Below are 21,949 nucleotides of genomic sequence, written 5' to 3' on the forward strand. Positions count from 1 at the left end.
GATGGAATCCCAAGCTCGCATATCACCAACCGCCTTGCATCATCCTCTTTGGCATACATATAACACACACAGGGGCAGAGGGAAGGGGGGCGGGCAGGAAGCTTGCACAAAATTTTTAAAAATTTATATGTAAATCTAAAACTTTTTTAGTTTAATTATATATAAAAAATTTGAAATTTTTTATTTTGCTCTTGAAACTACAAGTTTGTGTCAAACTTGAGTTCTTGTGGAGAATTGCAGAACTCTGCAGAAAACAGGGGAAAGAGAAGTCGGCAGGAAAAACAGAGTAAGAAGCTCTCACTCAATTTTATTCATCTCTTCAAGTATCTCTCTCTCTCTTTACTTTAATCTATTTATACATTCATGATACACTTTCGTTATGTTACAGCTGTACAGTCTGTTAGAATGTGAGCTGTCATGCTTGTTGCAACTGTCTCACCACTAGAGTTGTCTTGTGTGCTAACACTCCCCCTCAAGTTGAAGATTCTAAGTCTAGAACTCCCAACTTGTTTATAATTCTGTTGAAACTATCCTTACATAGTGGTTTTGTAAATACGTCAGCTAGCTGCTCCTCACTTCTGACAAACACAGGTTTTATCTCGTTTTTCTGAATTTTCTCTCTAATGAAATGGCAGTCTACCTCTATGTGTTTTGTTCTTTCGTGAAACACTGGGTTAGCACAGATGTACATTGCAGCTTTGTTGTCGCACTTGAGTTCCATTGCTTCGTCCACTTTGATGCCAAGATCGGTGAGGACATACTTGATCCACAACACTTCACATGTAGCTAATGACATAGCCCTGTACTCGGCTTCCGCACTTGATCTAGCTACGACTAGTTGTTTTTTACTTTTCCAGGTTACTAAGTTTTTTCCTATAAAACTGCAATATCCAGCGATTGATTTTCTGTCATTGGGATCTCTGGCCCAGTCAGCGTCTGAATAGCTTGTAACATTTAGACCTCCTTCTCTTCTCATAAGAATTCCCCTATTCGGTGTTCCTTTGAGAAATCTCACTATTCTAAGTAGAGCCTCTAGATGTTGTTTTCTTGGACAGTGCATGAACTGGCTTAATCTGTTTATAGCATAGAGAATGTCAGGCCTTGTGGCTGTCAAGTAGATGATCTTTCCAATAAGTCGCTGAAAGCTCCCTGTGTCTTTAACTAACTCTCCTTCATCCTTGAGAAGTTTTATGTTTGCTTCCATTGGTGTCTCTGCCTTTTTTGCATTTAGCATACCTGTTTCTTTTAGTAAATCAAGTAGATACTTTCGTTGACACATAAAAATTCCTTTAGATGATTGTGCTACTTCTATTCCTAGAAAGTAGCGTAGGCTTCCCAAGTCTTTGATCTCAAACTGACTGTTGAGAGTCTTCTTTGTGAGTTCCATAAATCTGTCATCATCGCCTGCTAGTAATATGTCATCGACGTAGACTATAACCACACTAGTTTTCCCTTGGTTAGAAATGTGAGTAAACAATGAGTGATCTGAAGCACTTTGTATATACTTCAGTTCTTTTAATTTCTGACTGAACTTGGCATTCCATGCTCTAGGGGATTGTTTCAGTCCATAGAGAGATCTTCTTAATTTGCACACTGCCTTAGGAACTGAGCTACATTCAACACCTTGTGGCAGATCCATATATATTTCCTCGTCTAGATCGCCATTGAGGAACGCATTTTTTACATCAAGTTGATGTAAGCTCCACTTCTTTACTGCCGCCACTGATAACACCACTCTTATGGTGTTCATTTTCGCAACGGGTGCGAACGTTTCATGATAGTCAATTCCTTCCTTCTGAGTATAGCCCTTCGCTACTAGTCTTGCTTTGAATCTTTCTATCTCTCCACTGCTTTTATATTTGATTTTGAATGTCCACTTGCATCCCACAGTTTTTTTCCCATTTGGTAAGGTTACTATATCCCATGTTCTGTTTTTTTGTAGTGCGCTCAATTCTTCCTGGATTGCTGCACGCCAACTTGGAGATTGACACGCTTCAGTGAAGTTTGTGGGCTCCTTTTGTGCATATATTTTGGTCAGGTAGCTTTGATACAGCTCAGAGTAATTTTCTAGTCTCACATCATTTAGCACTGAGTATTGATTTTTCCCTTGCGCATAGTAGCTGAAAAAATCATTAAACTTTACAGGTGGCCTCCTTATTCTTGTAGATCTTCTGACCTGTTGTTGTTGAGATTCATGAGAACTAGTGTCGCTGTTACTGTTATTGTTTTCAATACCATTCTCGTTGCTTGTGGATTCACTCATTGATACATCAGTTTCTGTATAAGTTCCTGTATCTGTCATTGGTGACAAGGCAGGTAACGGTAATGATGGCGATGGCAGAGATGGTGACATTCGAGGAGCCACCCATCTCTTTATCCACTCCCCCTGATTTAAACTCTGCACGTCAGTAAAGTATGGCAGATCTTCTACTACCTTGACATCTCTTGAAATGTAGAATTTTCCAGAGTTTGAATCGAAGCACTTGTATCCCTTCTTTGAGGAGGAGTAACCAAGAAATACGCACTTGATAGCACGTTTTTGGAATTTGTTTCTGTAATGATCTTGTACATGCACAAAACAGGTGGCACCAAATACACGCAGATGAGCAAGAGATGGTTGTCTATTATATAATATTTCAAATGGACTTTTGTTTTCAAGTTGGCGGCTTGCTGTTCTATTGATCAAATAGCAGGAAGTAGCAACTGCTTCGGGCCAAAAACTGTCAGGGACATCCATGTGAAACAGTATGGCTCTTGTAATATTTAGCAAGTGTCTGTTCTTCCTCTCGCAGATGCCATTCTGCTGCGGGGTCCCTGAGCACGTCAGTTGTGGAAGGATTCCATGTGCTTTAAAGAAATTGTCAAACTGCACATTAACAAACTCTCCACCATTGTCTGATCTTACTGTTTTTATCCGTTTATCAAACTGTGTCTCAATCATCTTGTGAAATTTTCTGAAACAATCAAATACCTCATCCTTTTTCTTTAGAAAGTATATCCAACTCATGCGTGACTTATCATCGATTAGTAACAGAAAGTATTTGAATTGAAGTTTGGAAAGTGTGGGAGCCGGTCCCCATACATCGGCATGAATCAAATCAAAAATCCCTTCACTGTTTGTTTCAGACTGAGGGAAAGGTAATCGTGACATCTTAGCAAACTCGCATGCTTCACAAACAGAGAAATCACACACAAAGTTTGGAAACATTGTTTTAAGTATTCCATTTGATGGATGTCCTAATCTGCAGTGCCAAAGGTGGAGTGATTTACTGTTCTTTGCTGTAAGGAAAACTTTAGGCTGCTGTAAATCCAGAAAATATAGTCCATCTTTCTCGTAGCCTTCACCAATCTTCATCTGGGATGTTGGGTCCAGCAGAGTTACTTTCTTCTTGGAAAAAATAACATCACAGTTAAGGTCCCTGGTCAGCTTGCTAACTGATAGAAGGTTATTAGGGAACTTTTGAACATATAAAGCAGAACTGGATTGTTTTTTAAACGACAGATGGCCGATTCCGTTGACTGATGTCATAGACCCATCTGCCATCTGTAACTTTGTGTTACTGATATGTGTAACATCTGTTATTTTGTTTAGATCGCCAGTAATATGCTCAGTTGCGCCGCTGTCTACTACCCAAGAATCAGAATTTAATTTAACTGTGAAGGCAAGAGACTTACCTAGTACAGCAGAGGATTCTTCAGGTGTAGAGGATGCAGTGCTGGTGGCAAGGTTAGATTGAGCTACTTGACGCAGCAGACGAGCAAGGTCGGATAAGTGTGCTTGAGAGAGGTTTGGGTTTCTTGAAGCTTGTCCTGGATTTCTTGAAGCTTGTCCTAGATTTCTGCTTATTTGTGGCTTTCCGTGCAGGTGCCAACACTTATCCCTTGTATGGCCATTCTTCTTACAGTATGTGCATTTGAATTTTGATCGAAGTCTATTCAAGGGAGGAGGCTCAGCATCTTCTTGTCTTAGACTCTTGAATGCCATCAGTTCTTGCCTTTCTTCAATGCCTCTTGTATCGTCAGAATTCATCACTTTGCGACGAGTTTCCTCTCGTTGTATCATGGCACATACGGTGTTTAATGATGGTAGTGGGTCACTCATCAGCACCTGGCTTCGTAGGTTATCAAAGTCTTGGCCTAGTCCAGCCAAGATCTTGAAAGTTTTGTCTTCCTCTTGACGTTGCCTCAGAATATCTAGATTTGCTGTAATTGGTCGGTATTGGGAGAGTTCATCCCACATACCCTTAAGACCATTCAGATATAAATGGAATGGTTTGTTACCTTTGACTGTTCTTGCAACTTCTTGTTGCAATTGATACACACGAGCGAGATTGTGTGTTTCACCGTAAATCTCATTTAGAGTATCCCAGATTTCTTTTGAGGAGTCAAGGAACAAGAACCCCTCAGCTATATTTGGCTCCATAGAGTTGAGCAACCATGCCATAACGAGTCTGTCGTTTGCCTCCCATTCATCAAATGCAGGATCTGTTTTTTCAGGTTGTGGAATTTTACCTGTAACGTAGCCCATCTTTGATTTGCCGCAGAGAAATAGGCTGGCAGACTTGGACCAGATGATGTAATTTGATCCATTCAAGGGAGTTGTCGTGATCTTCAAGGAGGGATTAGGATCTTGAACTACGGTTTTGTGTTGATTCATCGCCTGTCGATTGCTGGTTTCATTCCCTTGTGCACTCATCTTGATAGCTCTGATACCATGTCAAACTTGAGTTCTTGTGGAGAATTGCAGAACTCTGCAGAAAACAGGGGAAAGAGAAGTCGGCAGGAAAAACAGAGTAAGAAGCTCTCACTCAATTTTATTGATCTCTTCAAGTATCTCTCTCTCTCTTTACTTTAATCTATTTATACATTCATGATACACTTTCGTTATGTTACAGCTGTACAGTCTGTTAGAATGTGAGCTGTCATGCTTGTTGCAACTGTCTCACCACTAGAGTTGTCTTGTGTGCTAACAGTTTGACTCTTACAACAAAACATTTCTGGCGCCACCCCTGCAAACACAAGGTACATGAGTTTAGGTAATTATGCAATGGGTCAATTCTTACTGCAACTACTTGTGATGGGTTTGGATTACATTCTTTTTTGATTGGGTATGACTTCAACTATTCCTAGGCAATTAGTTAACCGTGGATCTGTTTCAATTCAAACATGGGTTTGATTCACACTCCATGTTCTGAGAAAGATTTACCATTTGCAAGAAAACAAAATCTTTGTCTAAAGAAATGCATTGAGAAACAACAATATAAATCAGTCCCCTTTTGTTGGTAAGTCCGTTTTCAGTAGCGTGACCTTAAGTACGAAGGAGTCGTGTCAGTGAAGCTTTTACTGACGTTTTTGCCCGGTTTAACTTACTGACGTTTATTGGCACCAATAAGAGTGGAACTCTTGTGGTGCTGTAAGCCAAAATAGAAGGACTAATTATACAAGCCAACTCAAGCATGGATGGTTAATTAAGGGCTGAAGCAATTAATCCAGACCAACAACACTGCAAGCTCTGTTTCATTACCAGCCATAGGCCCTAAAACCGGCCTCTAGAGGCGTCGGCCTTCTAGCTAGCTAGGCCTGGCTGCCCATCAGGGCCAGGACAAGGCCCAACTGCAGAAGTTCATAATTCACTTGTGTATGATAGCCAGTTCCATTGCACATCACACAAATTCTTCAACTCCTCTCCCCCAACTTGCTCACAAGCCTCCAATTTAGACCCAAATAAGCGTGTCTCTTTCAAAAACTACTATTCAACTAGGCATATAGACCCATTTGCAGAGAAGAAGAGAAGAAGAACATTTTTCTACCAAAACAAATCTTAGCCCGAGATTTAGGGTTAGGGTTAGGGTTTAGGAATGATTCTGGTTTTTTCTTGAGGCTAAAACCGTGGGTATCAAAAATTCTTCACTATTGGAATCAAGTGGGTGTGGCCTTTTTTTTTTCTTCTTCTTCTTCTTCTTCTTTCTTTCTCTGGAGATGGCAGGGAAGAGAGAGAAAGAGAGAGTACTGACAAGGTCACCCTCTTTTCCCCCATCGTTTTCGTTTAGGACAGGATTGTGGGTCAAACTTTGCAGGTTGTTGGCTTTTAATATCTTTCTTGGCAGATTGCAATTTTCGGTGATAATGACTTTGCCATTCCTCTGGTTCATTGCTTTTATTTTTATACATGTTTTATATTTGCATTAGCTTCTCTTTCCTTTTTTTTTTTCTTCTTTTCCTTCCTTCTGCAGTTTATCCATTTTCGTGACCCATCAGTCTCATGGAAATGAATATAAAAAGGTGGCATTGTCTGATCAAGGACTGGTCTCTGAGATGGTGTCTATGGCAGGGTGCCAATATTTTTTTTAAAATGTCAAGTTGGTACTTAATATTTCTCCAAAAAGATGTGGAGCTTCAGTCCTTGACCTCCTTCAAGCAGAGAAACGGCTTAGATCCCATACTGCTGCATGATGCTAAAATTCTGCTAGCTAGGAACCTGGTTTCAGAAAGAACACTCATTCTCTCTCTCTCTCTCTCTCTCTCTCTCTCTCTCTCTCTCTCCTTTAAGAACATGCTGCTAGACTGCCCTTTGTTTGATACTTCTAGGAAAAACTTGGGCACATAAAAGATTTCTCTCTCTCTCTCTCTCTCTCTCTCTATTAAGAACATTCTGCTATAATGCCCTTTTGTTTGATACTTTAGGAAAACTAAGGCACATAAAAGATTTCTCTCCATTTCCATAAAGAACATGCTGCTAGAATGCCCTTTGTTTGATACTTGTAAAGAAAACTTGGGCACATAAAATATTTGAGCAAAATGAAGGTCTTCATTATAGCCATATGGGCAAAGAGTAGGTCTCAAGCTGAAATATCCCCTATAGAAAAGCTATGGCTTGGCTAAGCAAATACATAAGGTTGAATTTGTTTAACATTTGTAATTTCTGGGAGGCCATAACAATTTTTCATTATCTTGGTAGAAGGGGACACTGGTCCACAGTTAAAGTGAATAAGCATTTTTTAACTTCTATCTACTTGCTTGAAACATGTATTCCTTCTACGATTGGTCCGACACGGGTCATAAAATATTCAGTAAATTCTAGAGAGAGCGAGAGAGAGAGTATGCTGTCAAGGAAGAAGAGAGAGAGAGAGAGAGAGAGATCGTATTGGAAATGAAGCAGTTAGCCAAATACTTTTCTTACTTATTATGATCTTATTCTGCCTATTTTCTTCCGCATGATTGGTGCAAGTCCCCAATAAATCCAAAATGGAAAAAAAGAAAGGGAAGAAGACATGGACCTGGGGAATCAAAATGCACATTCTACAAAAATTGGTAGGCGTCCAAGTTAGAAAAAAAGCTATGAAATATAGGAGGGCATCAAAGTTACCTACCCCATAGGGCAGGGCATATTGATTTTGGTCTCCATTTCCATCATTTCTTATCATATTTCTTGTTGTAGAGCTTTAAATCCATCTTCATCTTCATGATTGGATTCTTTTAAAGATGTCTAATCTGATTCAGAAATTTAAAATTTTGTTTCAGAAAGATGCTCCCTTTTCATGATTGGCCGTGAAAACCCAACAAAGCCCCATAAAAAGCTCGGGAAGGCAAGAGACGTATCGATTTTGTGAAATTTGATTGATAACACATTAAATAAATGGCATGAATTCTACCGATGCATATTCTTCCGATGCCAATGAGGAAGGGAATAATTTTACTATTTTTTAGTCAGGACACTGCTAACACCCTCGTAAACCTAAATAAAACATGGTGGAGAATTTTTTTTGACCGGCAAGAACGATTGAGATTTAAAAATGTTTCATGAGAACTCATACGGTGAGGAAGAGCATGCAAGGAAGTGCTGTGAAGTTTTGAGCAAGGGAAGGGAAATCTCATTTACCCGAGTGAAGGTCCAAGCCTCTCCTTACCCATGGTCTTCCCCTTACCCATGGTCTTGGCTGAGAGACTTAGGCCTAAAACTCCTAAATTTGTTTTCCTATTCCATGATCATATACACCAGTTAGCATATCGGGAGCAAGCATCTCTGAAATTTGAACCAGCGACTAGCCGGCACCAGCCACTGGCCTAACTAGATGTGCCAAACTCTTCGGGGCAAATGGCCACCCAGCCTTGAGATCCCTTTCATATATCTGCTCCACACTTTCTTGAGATCCCTTCATGCATCTGGTCCACACTTCTTTATCTAATTGCTGCCCACAACTAAACGCAATATACATTTGATGCAGAGACAACAATCACATGACCACGTATATGGTTCTAGCTGTTCTAGTGACTCAATCAGGAATAGGGGTTATCTCATCTCCACTCCTATAAAGATCATTGATGATATGCCATGATTTGAAACTAAGGGATGTTTCAACATTGACAAAGTGAAAATAAGTGCATATATCTATCTATTCTTCCATAGGTAGGAGAACCAGATATTCAGGCCAACGCACTCATTTGAATGACATGTCATGGGCAGTACCGGTGCTACTGTTGCCCATGCCAGCTTCTAAAATCTTGCATTGTGATCCAGTTATACCTAGATTCACTTAGATCCAGCTGTATGTGGTGCCCACACCATACCTGAGTTAGTGCCCTACAATCACTCATTTCCTAAGCAAGAGATTGTTTAGCAGCCCTTAGTCAAAATTTTCTGGCTCCGACCACTGGTCATGTGTTTGAGAAAAGAAACTTTGGTGCTAGGTTTGAGACATTGAGTTTGAACCCTTAAAATGACAAAGACTCACATAGTGATAGAATGTGGAGTCCTCATGTAGCCACCTTCTTTGGAGGCAAAAAGTAAGGTTAGCGCCGACCCTGTGGTTGGTCCATTGTCCCAAAATGCACAAGAGCATGTTTGAATAGGTAGACAGAAGGTCATAAGATATTTTTTTGAGACATCCCATGTCAAATGTGTGCTATTTAAATCAAACACAAGTCTAGTGACACGGTTTTTCTTATCTTAAAAAACATTGCAACAGTCTCGCGAGCCAAGAGTGTCACTGGAAAAGGAATGCGTCTAAGGCAGTCCCTTTGAGGACTCCATGTATAAGAGAGCCTTGAAGAGTTTTTGGATCAGAAACAAGATGAAAAGAGACTCAGACGAGCAGTGTATTGTTGTATTTATCAAGAGATATATATAGATGTTACCAAGATTTTACAGATAATAACCATTCCTTAAATAAAAGACACGGTTTACAACAATAAAACAGAAGATAAGGCAATTAAATCTGATGATGTGGGTATGTATTTCCTTAAGTTACGCCTGAATTCAAATTCTTTGAAACTGAAGCTTGATCCTTATCCTTAACAAGCCTTTCTCCCATGGAAACTCAAACGCGCTCTATTCTTCTCTAGTTGAACTTTACAACCTTCTAGTCCCATGGCGACTGACTGGTTGGTTGCTACGTGGTGGAGTCACTGATGTGAACTTTGTGATCTTCCGCACTGTATCGTTCATCATAATGTCAAAGGAGGAAGTAATATATTCTTATACAAAACACGGAATAATTAATCCTTTTTCCGTTTCAATCAGCAGTCCAACCATGTCCCTGTAAGAATTTAAGAAATTCTTTAATCGACAGTCTTACGGCACCTATCCTTATTAGGATTTTAAGAAATTCCTTTTTGAAAAAATAAGAAAACAACCAATTACAGTTGTGGGTTCTCCAGTACCATGGAAAAATGTGCCAAAATAAAAACAAGAAAAAAGTACTTGTAAAGATTAAATGGGTGCTGCTGGCTGCTGCCTCTTTCAGTCGAGTCGAGAGGGAAATGGCGAACACCATATTTTTTGTCATTTCCTTCCTTATTTTTCTTTTTTACCGCATTGTCCTGATCCAGACCTCTGCTATTAAAACAGCTTCTCGACTGTACCTTTGAGAGCCACAAGCTTTGCTTCTCCCACTTTCTTCTCTCCCTCGCTTTTCTCAGAAGGAGAAAAAGAAAAATGGAAGTTGATGAAGTGTTTGAGGAGTTCCTGGCCTTGAGAAGAGAGCTGCTGGAGAGCTACCCCGGTGAAATGAATGAGTTTCTTGCAGATGGTAGCAATTTGAATGATTTTCACAGGAACCCATCTTCCTATTTCCCACAATCGCCATTTCTACCAACCGCAAACTGTGAACAGCTCACTGCTGCACCTTCCTCATTTAATGAGCCCACCATTTCCTCCCAATCAACACTTGGGTGCTCCTTGGATGCAGTTTTCCCATACAAAGATGGGTTTTTGGCAGCCCCTGATATGGCCTTCTCTTCATCCGAGACACCAACTTTTTTCCCACTGGTTGAGGATGATGAGTTGGGGTTCTTATGCAAGAGCCTCTGCAGCTCAGACTCAAAGGAGGGCATATCTAAGCAGAGCATGGCCCAAGCACTCGGGATACCAGAGTTCGAGGCAAGTGGTGCAGAGACAGGGACGAGAAGTAGGCAATTGAAGAGGAGACTGGAAGGGCAACCTTCCAAGAATCTCATGGCTGAGAGGAGGAGAAGGAAGAGGTTGAATGACAGGCTTTCTATGCTTAGATCTGTTGTTCCAAGAATCAGCAAGGTTGAGAAATGATCGTTAAGCTTTATCTGTTTGGCTTTTCTTCTTTTTTCCAGATTTTACTGAAACTTCATTTGGGATTTTGTTAGATGGACAGGACTTCCATCCTTGGTGATACTATTGATTATACCAAGGAACTCCTCGCCAGAATCAAATCCCTCCAAGAAGAAGTAGATCTATCCGAGGATAGCTGCAATCATCTAAATCTCCTGAACTTTTTCAAGCAGCTAGAACAGAATCAGGCTCTAGTGAGGAACACGCCCAGGGTGGGTATAAATCCATATTTTAACCCAATATTCTGACTTTCACCGTCTAGTGGATAGTTTACCTCTTGAAAGATCCAATGGCCTCTAATTTTTGTTTCCTTTTGTCATCTCCCGCTTTGGGGTTTGGATGGAAATGCAGTTTGACGTAGAAAGAAAAGGTGCAGATACAAGGATAGATGTCTGCTGTGCAGCAAAACCAGGATTATTGCTGTCAACAATCAGCACTATAGAAGCCCTTGGGCTTGAAATTCAGCAATGTGTTATAAGTTGCTTCAATGATTTTGGAATGCAAGCTTCTTGCAGAGAGGTTAGTTCTTCTGACCATCGTTGGGCATGTCTTTGATTTTTTTTTTTTTAGATTATATGAGAAGATTCGGATGATCAAATTTTCCTTTTTTCCCTTTTCCCTGTTTGCTGAATGAACAGGAAGGGGAGCAGATGACACGGTTAAGGTCTGAAGATATTAAGCAAGCACTATTAAGAAATGCAGGTTATGGAGGAAGGTGTAACTGAAGAAGAATTGCAGAAAGCGCCTTTTGTTCCCCTCTTTTTTCCTTGATGTGATGGCCACAACAAGTGGACCATTTGCATTTGTGAGGCAAAAGCTCAAAATCCTATTGTTGATGAATGAGGAGATTGTTTGTCTTTGAACTAGCATGCATTTATAATATAATGTATTGAGACTTTCTGTGTCCATAAACAACTTTCAAGTAGGCTGCCATGGCCTATGTACATACTACATACCCTTTCACAGGGCAAATAAAATGTGGGTACCTCTTGCTCCAGTTGTGGATTCTCCTTATTTGGTGGAGAGATCACATGCGCTTCGTTTTCTGCGCCTCTCTCTCTCTCTCTTTCTCTCTCTCTCTGGCTCGCTTGGAGACCACCAACTGTTCTGCCAATAGAAGGCCTTAACCAGTAGGATGTAAAGGCATAGGCATATCCCAAGGATTAGAAACATCTATTAATTGAGAGAACGATGTGCCTGTGGAATTTCTTTCTCATTTATCGCTTCCTAAAATATACAGCGCCTCAGGTGTAACTAGTTGATATGAAATTATTCTTTCACAATCAGCAGTTGCATAGGACTGAACGTATGCCATATTACGTGCATCGATAAAGCCACTTTTTAGAACCGTTGCACATGTACACTGTAGTAACGTACGACGAGCATGCAACTCGACAAAATGCAGATGTATAAGACAAGAAAATGTAAATTTTGGGTGTTAATTCAACGTGAGGAGAATCCATCTGATTAGATTGGGATGGGGGCTGGCAGCCAATTCATATTTCAAAGTTTCATCCCAAAGCAGCCCTGAACCTAGGAGATAAGGAGAAGGTAAGGGGAGCAGGGTTTTAGCCTTTACTCGGGTGGTGGGGTTTCCCCGAGCTCACCCAAGAGAAGAGAGAGGGAGAGAGGGTCGCTCTCAACATCATGGTCGCCAAGATTAGCTTCCGATATAGTGGGCCTCTTTGCGTTGAAACTGCAACATCCCTTTCATTAGAAACAAGGACCAGGCTGCTGGATGTAACCATCTTAGATGTTCGTATAAAGAACTTGGTCATGGCCATACATCTAATCGACATCGCTACCAGACAAGAAAGCAGCGTGGGGCTCCAGTAATTTAACAAGTCCCAAAGTCACTCTCGCAGTCATCATCATCATTGTCAGCATCATTAAACCCATCATATTCTGAAAATGTTTCGATTTCATGGGACTCCTCTGTTGGATTTGCTTAAGAGCATCCCTTGCTTCAGAAACGAGAGCCAACCTTGCATATTTGAGAGTCTCTGTTTTATCCAGTGTTCGACCTTTCGTTTCAGCAGGTACTAAGTCTGCCTTCTTCATTGCCGCCTTTTTGCCCCGTGTCTGCTCCCGGATATGAAGTCGGTCAATGTACTTCTCATGCAAGTCCAATTCTTAATTTTCTTCAAAATCTCTGGACTCACAAGTGCTTGTTGATGGAAAGGAGCAACAATATTTGGCATTTTGTTTCTATTTCCTGATGGCTCCGATTCACCGTTCATCTCAAGGCAATGAGATTTCAACTTATTTTGTAAAGTTTTCTCATCTGGGAGGAACCCTTATCTGTGGAGGAGGATCCTTCAAGGACGGAAAAGACCAGCCACACGTCCCTGATCGGCAAGAACATGCTTCTTCAGTATATGTCTAGCAGCCCTACGAGCAAGAAGGCTTTTCCTTTTGCCACTAATTCGCCCTCTAAGACCAAACTGTTCAAGGGGAACATTTCCCGTAAGACAGCACTGCCCCGACGGAGAAATTTCTCTTTGTCCTAGAACGAGGTGGTGTATGACAGAAATAGAATGGATACGATCAAAACATTCCTTTGCTGATTTTCCAGGGACCTGCACGAAATTTTTGCTGATTGATCAGTCTACGCATTGAAAAATTAAGGATACATGACAAATGGAACAGTGAAGCTATAACTGACAAACCAGTAGAACATACATCATGAAAAATAATAACATAGGAAAGAAATATTGAACGGATAAAGAAGAAACAGAATGAACAAATTTCATTACTAAAATAGGCATTATGAAAAATTCGTATGCCAAAGCACAGGACCTCAATCTCCAACGTTTAATAAACTGTTGATGCCTAAGGTGAAGTTCAATGGATCCAAATTAGCCAGGAGTGAAAACGAAAAAGGTATATGGATATGCTCTCAGCAGAAATATTATGTTCATACAGTTGACAGTTTCTTGGTACTTGAAAGCATTGATAATCAAGGAATTTTGGCCTTAGCAGAAGATCCTGAATTTGAGACTTTCTACCCCAAAAATATTCTTTTAAACCAAGGTATTCGTGCTTGGATAGCGGCTCAGGATCAGCCTCATGAAAACCTTATACAAATGATACATGCATAAGAAGAACAAAGAGGGCATGGGCCAAAATCTGGACTTAGTAGAATGTGCAAATTCCAGTGATGCTGACAGAGAGAAAACTCGCATACTAAAGAGAATGAGGTTGTTAATCTTTTCGAAGGTGCCTGAAATATGCGGGTTAAAAGCCTTCAACAGCTCTTTAGGAAGTAGGAACATATGGCAAAGTGGGCCCACTTGAATGCAGTGTGTCACCTTTGCCACAGAAAACACACTGGACTGTAGAGCCTCTTTGGGATTCAGTCACGCTGGAATCAGATTATCTGGAGTGAAAAACCAGAAAACAAATAGAAATATGTGGGAAGGCTCGACATGTGCAAATACCAGCTCTTTTAAAGAACCAAATCTGTGAAGTTAGGTGCAGTTTCCTGAAGGAGATTTTGACCATCCTTTAGAGCAATTATCCACAAGAATTATGTTAGGTCATTTCTATGCAAGTTTGTGTCAGTAACTTAATTTCAATTTCCAATTTGTGTTAAGCAGATCAAATTATATTGCTTCAACAAATTATTACCATAAAATTTCTACGTCAAGATTATTTAGACGAAGCTCTCCTTCAAATGTTCTAGATTTTATTTTGTACTCCAAACTTATTTGTTCAACAAACTTGCTGTCTAATACCTGCTGAACTCTCTATTTGATGGGAATGGTTGTAGTACAATTTCCATATTAACTGCTGTAGTCTGATAGTAACAATCTTCAATATTTAAAAGGCACTTTTGCTTGTAAGACTACATGCATGTACTATGTCACATGGGTGCGGGGTGCGGGTGCTGGTTGCCAGTGCGGGATGCGGCAAGTTCCAAAAAAATTGGGTGCAGATGCGGCGAGAGAATGTATACATATATATATGTATATATATATATATACATATATTATAAGTAATTTTATTTGTCTATATTTTTAATTTTTTTTATCAAGGTTACCTTACTCTCATACAAAATTCAAAGTTTTATTAAATAAATAAGGGGGGGGGGGGGGGGGGGGGGAGAGAGAGAAGAGGGAAAGATAGGAGAAGGAAAAAAATGAAAAAAAAAGATAGAAAAGAAAAACGGGTGCGGTTAGCAACACCCGATTTGGTTTGACCTAGTCGGGTGTCGCCTCGGGCCGCACCCTCACCCGCATTGGTGCAGGTACGCCACCATAGTTGGCTCACCCGTGTGACTTAGTGCATGCATATGGACAATGCTATCTTTTCAAAACAACAGAAAAATGTCAAATGTTTAGACACATAGATTCTGACCATCTTCTTTTGACTGAAGGGAACCTTATCCAAGAGCAAACTGCTTGAAAATCCACTATTTTCAAGATAAACCCCAAAGTGTATACAATGATGCTGCCTTACGTTCCTCAACTATAGAAAAACTGAAGCACCAAAAATGTCCAACAATTCAAATCAATAAATTCAGAATATGGCTAGCTATGTCACATGGGTGCGGGTATGATACGGGTATGGGTACGGCGATACGGGTATGGACACAACAATTTTGAAAATTTTGGATACGTGGATACGGTAAATTTTATATTCTTTGTTGACGGGTTTTGTTGTTCGGGTCCGGATCCGTACCCGATCCGGTTTGTCCTAATTAGGACTACTTATACTTCTGTAAACCCTAATCTTTGTGTTAATGAAGTGTTGAAGAGAGAGAGTGTCTGGAGGCTAGTGGGCACCAGACCTCCTCACCCGTGGTTTTTCTTCCCTCGAGTCGAGGGTTTTCCACGTTACATCTGTGTGCTTTCTTCTTCTCTCGTGCACATTTTGTTTCTACATGGTATCAGAGCCGTCGGACTTGGAGAAAACAAAATCTGTTTTTTGTTCTATGGTTGTGAAGTTCCAACCCTGACTGCCGCCGCCGCTACCACCGTCGCCGTCGCTACCACCACCGCCGCCGCTGCCCTTGCTGCGCCGCCGCTGTCCTGGCCGTGACCGTGACCACCGCCGCTGTCGCCGCACCGTGGCCGCGTGACTGCCTCCGTCGCTGCCCCGCCGTGGCTGTGACCGCTGCTGCGTCGCTGGTGTCGTGACTGCCGACGCCAACGTCTCTGCTGACGCCTCTGCCGACGCCGACGTCCGACCACCGACGCCGACGTCCGACGCCGTCGCCTCTTCTCGGCGCGCGCTGCCAAGCGCGGCCCTCTGCTTCCGCCGCGTCCTGCTGCTTCCGCAGCTCCCGCCACTTCCGTCGTTGATCCCCGACTGCGTCATCTCACCTCTTCTCTCGGTTACTGCTGCTGTGTGTGTTCTTTGGCAGCCACTTCTACCTCGTGATCATGGCTGACTCGTCTTCTTCTTCAGTCAACACTACTCTGCCTGATGTTGTGTCTGCGCGGACTGATCATGTACCGGTTCAGGTTACCACCATTCAACTTACCAAGGAGAACTATTCCCGATGGTCTGCTGCGATTACCATGGGGATTGCTGGGCGAGGACGCATTGCCTATGTGAATGGGAGAAAGGTTGAACCTGCTGCAGATAGTCTGGCTTGGGATACATGGTTTCTTGAAGACAACCAGGTCAAAACCTGGCTTGTCAATTCAGTGTCCCCGGATATCCAACCCCTCATTCTTCGTAAGAAGACTGCAAGGGATATGTGGATTATTTTGGAGCAGATGTATGGCCAAAAGAAAAGGAAAGTTCGTGTGTATCAACTTATGAAGGATGTGTATTCCCTGCGACAAGGTGCTCTCTCGGTTGCAGACTTTTATGCAGCATTAAAATCTAAGTGGGAGGACCTTGACTATCACTCTGATATTCCATGGAGGTGTCCTCACGACCAGATGCAGTACATGACTGATAAATGGGAAAACAGGGTATTCCTTTTCTTATCCGGACTGAATGATGACTTTGAAAATATAAGGGGTCAGATTCTTAACTCTGACGAATCATTTAGTATTGAAGATGTCTATTCCCGTGTTGAAGCTGAAGAACAGAGAAGGCTGCTCTCTAGTGGACGAAAGGGGGAAGAACAGTCTGCCTATGTTAGCCGTGCCCCTGTTGGAACTCCTCGTTCTTCCCGAAAATGTACTCATTGCAAAAAACTTGGTCATACTAGGGATTTTTGTTGGGACCTGTATCCAGAGAAGAAGGATAGTAGGGGGAGGTCTTCGAGTGGGAAGAAGCCTGTATCGTCTGCAACAAGTCTGAGTGATGGGAAAGGTTCTATTTCTGCAGAGCAGATTCGTGAGCTACGAGCATATTTGAGCAAGATTGATGTTGGTCAGGCAGATACACCAGATGAGGTGAAGATCAATCAGGCATTGGCTGTTTCAGGGGGAGAAGGTACTTCTTCTATGGGTGAATGGATTGTTGACAGCGGTGCCACTCATCACATGACTGGCAACCCCAAGCTTTTCCATGACTACAAGCTATCCTCGGGAAAGGAACGTGTGTCCCTTGCCGATGGTTCCTTTACTTCAGTGGCAGGGAAAGGGAGTCTTTCCTTGTTAAATAATTTTTTAGTTCATGATGCCTTACATGTTCCTCATCTTCCCTTAAATTTGTTATCTGTTAGTAAGATTACCAAGGAACTGAAGTGTGAGCTTATATTTTCTGAAAAACGTTGTGTTTTGCAGGACTTGGTGACAGGGAAGAAGATTGTGATTGGTTTGGTGTCTGATGGGCTGTATCGGCTTCCTATACGCGTTGTCACAGCTCTTATGTCAGCAGTCAGCAGAACAGAGAAGAAGGAGGAAGAGTGTCGTCAGTTATTTTTGTTTTGGCATGAACGCCTTGGTCATCTCCCATTTGGGATTTTGAAACATTTGTTCCCTGAACTATGTTCTAGTTTAAACATTTCCATGTTATCATGTGATGTGTGTCAGTTTGCGAAGCATGTTAGAGCTTCTTATCCAATTTCAAATAGTCGTTCTAATAAAGCTTTCTCCTTGGTTCATTCTGATGTGTGGGGGCCTTCGGGCATTCATTCTCGTGGTGGTTTTCAATACTTTATAACCTTTATAGATGATTATTCAAGATGTACCTTTGTGTATTTGTTGAAAGATCGTAGTGAGGTGCCTCACATTATTGAAACTTTCATCCTCCTAGTGGAAAACCAATATGGAAATTCTGTCAAGACTTTTCGGTCTGATAATGCTCGTGAATATCTGTGTCTCACTGTTGAAGAATTCTTTCGAAAGAGGGGGATTGTTCATGAGACATCCTGTAGTTATACCCCCCTCAAAATGGGATTGCTGAGAGGAAAAATCGTCAGTTGCTCAATGTCACCCGAGCCATACTGTTCCAAAGACATCTCCCAAAATACTATTGGGGTGATGCAATCCTTACTAGTGTCTACTTGATTAATCGCATGCCCACTCGTGTGCTAAAGGGTCGTACTCCATACTCTATGCTTCCAGGGAGTAGTCAACCTTTTCATCTTCCTCCTCGAGTCTTTGGATGTGTGTGTTTCATACATAACCACAGCCCCAATGTGAAAAAACTTGATCCCAAATCTATTAAGGGCGTCTTTCTTGGGTATTCTTCCACTCAAAAAGGTTATAAATGTCTAGATCCTACCACTGGTCGTCTTCACATTACCAAAGATGTCACATTCTTGGAACATGTCTCCTATTTTGGTGAGAATTCGCTTCAGGGGGAGAAATTAATGTCTAAGGAAGAGTATTCTCCCACACAGGAAATTCAGTTTACAGACTTTATGGATTACAGGCGTGAAGAGAATCCTGTTGCCAAGGTGCTTGGCAAAGATGAAGATGGCAAAGATGAAGAGGGGACGACTACTGATGTACATGAACAGGAGAAGGAGGGAGAGCATCCTTTGGTGACAGAACAAGAGGGTAATCGTATGTTTGGACAGGTGTATTCCAGGAGAAGAGCTTGTACTGACAAGGTGATTGATGATGAGGAGGTTACACCGAATCCCAATCCTACTTCTTCCTTGGATGATCCAAGTCGTGTTCAGAAGCAAGATGTTGGAAAAGAAAAGGAGGATCTTCCTATTGCCTTGAGAAAGGGGGTCAGGTCATGTACCCAGCACCCTATTGGTAACTTCGTATCTTACTCTAGATTGAGCACTGACTATAAATGTTTTGTATCCTCCTTGGCTGTGGTTGTGATTCCCAGGAATGCTACAGAGGCTCAGGGTGACACTAAGTGGTCTCATGCAATGAAAGAAGAGATGGAAGCTTTAGACAGAAATCAGACATGGGAGGTGGTTGATATTCCTGAAGCAGCCCACTTGGTTGGGTCGAAGTGGGTCTACACTGTTAAGTACAAACCAGATGGTAGCATTGAAAGGTACAAAGCACGATTGGTGGCCAAGGGGTTCAGTCAGAAATATGGGATCGACTACTTAGAGACGTTTGCTCCTGTTGCAAAGATGAAGACTGTTAGAGTTATTATTTCATTGGCGGTGCTGAAGGGTTGGGAGATGTGCCAACTTGATGTAAAAAATGCCTTTCTCAATGGAGATCTCGAAGAGGAAGTGTACATGTGCATGCCACCAGGTTTTGAGAAGCCTGGAAAATGTTGTAAATTGAAGAAAGCTTTGTATGGGCTGAAACAGTCTCCCCGAGCATGGTTTGAACGGCTCAGACTTGTTATGAAGAAACATGGCTACAAACAAGGAAATGGAGATCATACCCTGTTTGTAAAGAGAAGAGAGAGTAAAGTTACTCTACTATTGGTTTATGTTGATGATATGATTGTTATAGGTGATGATAAGGAAGAGATAGCAAGATTAAAGGGTTTACTATCTACTGAATTCGATCTAAAAGATCTTGGTAAGCTGAAGTATTTTCTGGGTATTGAAATTGCTAGATCAGGTACAACTCTTGTACTTAGTCAAAGGAAGTATACCCTGGATCTACTAAAGGAGACAGGAAAACTGGGATGCAGACCAGCCTCTACTCCTATAGATGCTGGGCATAAACTTGGTAGCAAAGATGGAGAACTGTTGGGTGAAGAAGCTAAAGGGAGATATCAACGTCTAGTTGGCAAACTGATTTATCTCACTCTGACTAGACCTGATATCACATTTGCTGTAAATGTGATGAGCCAGTTCATGCATGCACCTACAGATATGCACTTGAAGGCTGTAGATAGAATTTTGTGCTACTTGAAGAAGAATCCCGGAAAGGGACTTCTATATGTGCAACAAAGATCTATTGAAGTTGAAGGGTATTCTGATGCAGACTGGGCAGGCTGTGTTGACACCAGAAGATCTACTTCAGGATACTGCGTCTACTTGGGGGGAAATTTGGTTGTTTGGAGAAGCAAGAGACAAGATGTGTGTTCCCGCTCGAGTGCAGAGGCTGAATATAGGGCTGTGGCTACTGTGGTATCAGAATTGTTATGGCTGAAGATCTTACTGACAGATATTGGAATAGAGATTGAAGGGCCTATGAGGATGTATTGTGATAATAAGTCTGCAATTAACTTGGCTAACAACCCGGTTCTTCATGATCGAACAAAGCATGTGGAGATCGACCGTCACTTCATCAGAGAAAGAATTGATGCTAAGGAATTAACGCTACCTTACATGAAGTCTGAAGACCAAACTGCTGATGTCCTAACCAAGGCCTTAAGTGTAACTCCATTTGAGAGAAATGTATCCAAGTTGGGCATGTTTGATATGTATGCCCAACTTGAGGGGGAGTGTTGACGGGTTTTGTTGTTCGGGTCCGGATCCGTACCCGATCCGGTTTGTCCTAATTAGGACTACTTATACTTCTGTAAACCCTAATCTTTGTGTTAATGAAGTGTTGAAGAGAGAGAGTGTCTGGAGGCTAGTGGGCACCAGACCTCCTCACCCGTGGTTTTTCTTCCCTCGAGTCGAGGGTTTTCCACGTTACATCTGTGTGCTTTCTTCTTCTCTCGTGCACATTTTGTTTCTACATTCTTAAAAATGATAAAATGAAAAAAAACATTAAATTAATAGTTCACTCTTACAATCTCATAAGAAAGTCTCAAACAAACGTCGCCGGTGAAGTGCAGAGCTCGACAACTGTTCGAGATGAAGTCGAATTGTAGAAGGTTTATTTTTTGGTTCGGATCAGGTCTGACCCAAACCGATCCAACCTGTACCCACTCGTGTCCCGTACCTGGATCCACGTGTCGGCGTATCAGAGTGGGTACGTGGGCTAAGCCCACGTATCCATGTCATGTAGATAGCTAGTCTTAGTTTGCCAATACCAAAAGAAAGTCAAAATGGTCCAAGTGAACTTATGAATAAAGAATTGTTTTTCTTTTTTTTCACCAAAATTTTGAGTTACAAGAAGCTTTCAGTTCTTGATTTAAAAGCAATGTCTTTAAAGCACTAGGTGCAACCCAGGTGGTGAGTTAAGTATAGACCTTAGACAGGGGACTAGGCACATTAAATGGTCCTAGAGAAGGAAAAACCATAGAATGCAACATTGGATTTTAAATTTAACAATGGAACTGAACCATTTCTCAATGGAAAACCAATGGTAATCAACTTACAAAAGTTAAACCATCAAAATGCACGATAAGAGTCACACTAGACATTCTATAACATGTTACCAAATATAGCTAACAATTTGAAGAACAAATTTAATAAAGTTGCAAAATTGAAGTTAAAGGCTATATGGCATGAAGAAAGCAATACCACAATTTAATATTTGTGCTTTCTAATGTTATAGAGCATGCAGGACCTTCCAATTTCCTAATACTAACTACTAAATTTCTAATTTGAATTTCTCAAATGTAAGCCTAAAAGGCTAAAACTACTAGTCTATTTTTGCAAAAGAAAAGAGTTAACAAGGCCTTCAACATAATCAAAACTTCCATGTTAACATTGTTTATAGTAAAAACTAAAAACTGTGCTACATTATAATTTCACTAAGCAGTAAAAAGTATTAGGAAGATTTATGTGTGTGTGTGTGTGTGTGTGTGTGTGTAATGCACAATCAACATCAAAAGAATTAGTCAAGGAGGCAACGCCTGAGGAGCGGAACACCCCCCTGCCCCCTTCCCCAGGTTTTCTCTTTGCCTCTAGGATCCAGGGCTGTGTAGAGACCTAAGTGTGGTCAGTATGATACCCCACCCCATAAGGTCCAAGCGAATAGCAGACACGAGAATCAAACTGACAAGTTATGGTATACATACCCATTAGCCTGAAAAGCTATGCGACATCCCTCAAAAGATATTTCTGATTGCAGAAGAAGAAGAAAAATTGCCTCAAGAAGTAGAAAAAGGAAAAAATAAGAGAAAGGAAAAAAAAAAAAAGGAATCTCAGTAGAAGGAAAATGCCCAAGTTATTGAATGCTTACACGA

At 41.4% G+C, this 21,949-nt stretch overlaps 1 protein-coding gene and 1 long non-coding RNA gene across 3 annotated transcripts; both read left to right on the forward strand.

Annotated features, from left to right (window-relative positions):
- Positions 1-209: 209 nt before the first annotated feature.
- On the forward strand, positions 210-2,650 carry LOC116252397 (uncharacterized). 2 transcript variants are annotated; one of them, XR_004172160.2, is made up of 3 exons: positions 210-286; positions 1,943-2,059; positions 2,146-2,650. It is a non-coding gene; the product is annotated as an uncharacterized LOC116252397 (long non-coding RNA). The 2 variants fall into 2 exon arrangements; XR_004172159.2 differs by having other exon boundaries at positions 1,943-2,038.
- Positions 2,651-9,732: 7,082 nt separating this feature from the next.
- On the forward strand, positions 9,733-11,579 carry LOC116252947 (transcription factor bHLH93-like). The gene is made up of 4 exons (XM_031627594.2): positions 9,733-10,531; positions 10,618-10,794; positions 10,934-11,101; positions 11,221-11,579. The coding sequence occupies exons 1-4, from the start codon at positions 9,935-9,937 to the stop codon at positions 11,305-11,307; spliced, it is 1,029 nt and encodes a 342-aa protein (XP_031483454.1). The 5' UTR covers positions 9,733-9,934; the 3' UTR covers positions 11,308-11,579.
- Positions 11,580-21,949: the final 10,370 nt, after the last annotated feature.

The sequence above is a fragment of the Nymphaea colorata genome, chromosome 4 (assembly GCF_008831285.2).
Source record: "Nymphaea colorata isolate Beijing-Zhang1983 chromosome 4, ASM883128v2, whole genome shotgun sequence".
NCBI classification, from domain to species: Eukaryota; Viridiplantae; Streptophyta; class Magnoliopsida; order Nymphaeales; family Nymphaeaceae; genus Nymphaea; species Nymphaea colorata.

Bases quoted from the DNA above. Each gene is read 5' to 3' on its own strand.
- LOC116252947 (XM_031627594.2), top strand. From the start codon at position 9,935: ATGGAAGTTGATGAAGTGTTTGAGGAGTTCCTGGCCTTGAGAAGAGAG. The intron at 10,532-10,617 runs GTTGAGAAATGA...GGATTTTGTTAG, and splicing joins TTGTTCCAAGAATCAGCAAG to ATGGACAGGACTTCCATCCT. The intron at 11,102-11,220 runs GTTAGTTCTTCT...CTGAATGAACAG, and splicing joins TGCAAGCTTCTTGCAGAGAG to GAAGGGGAGCAGATGACACG.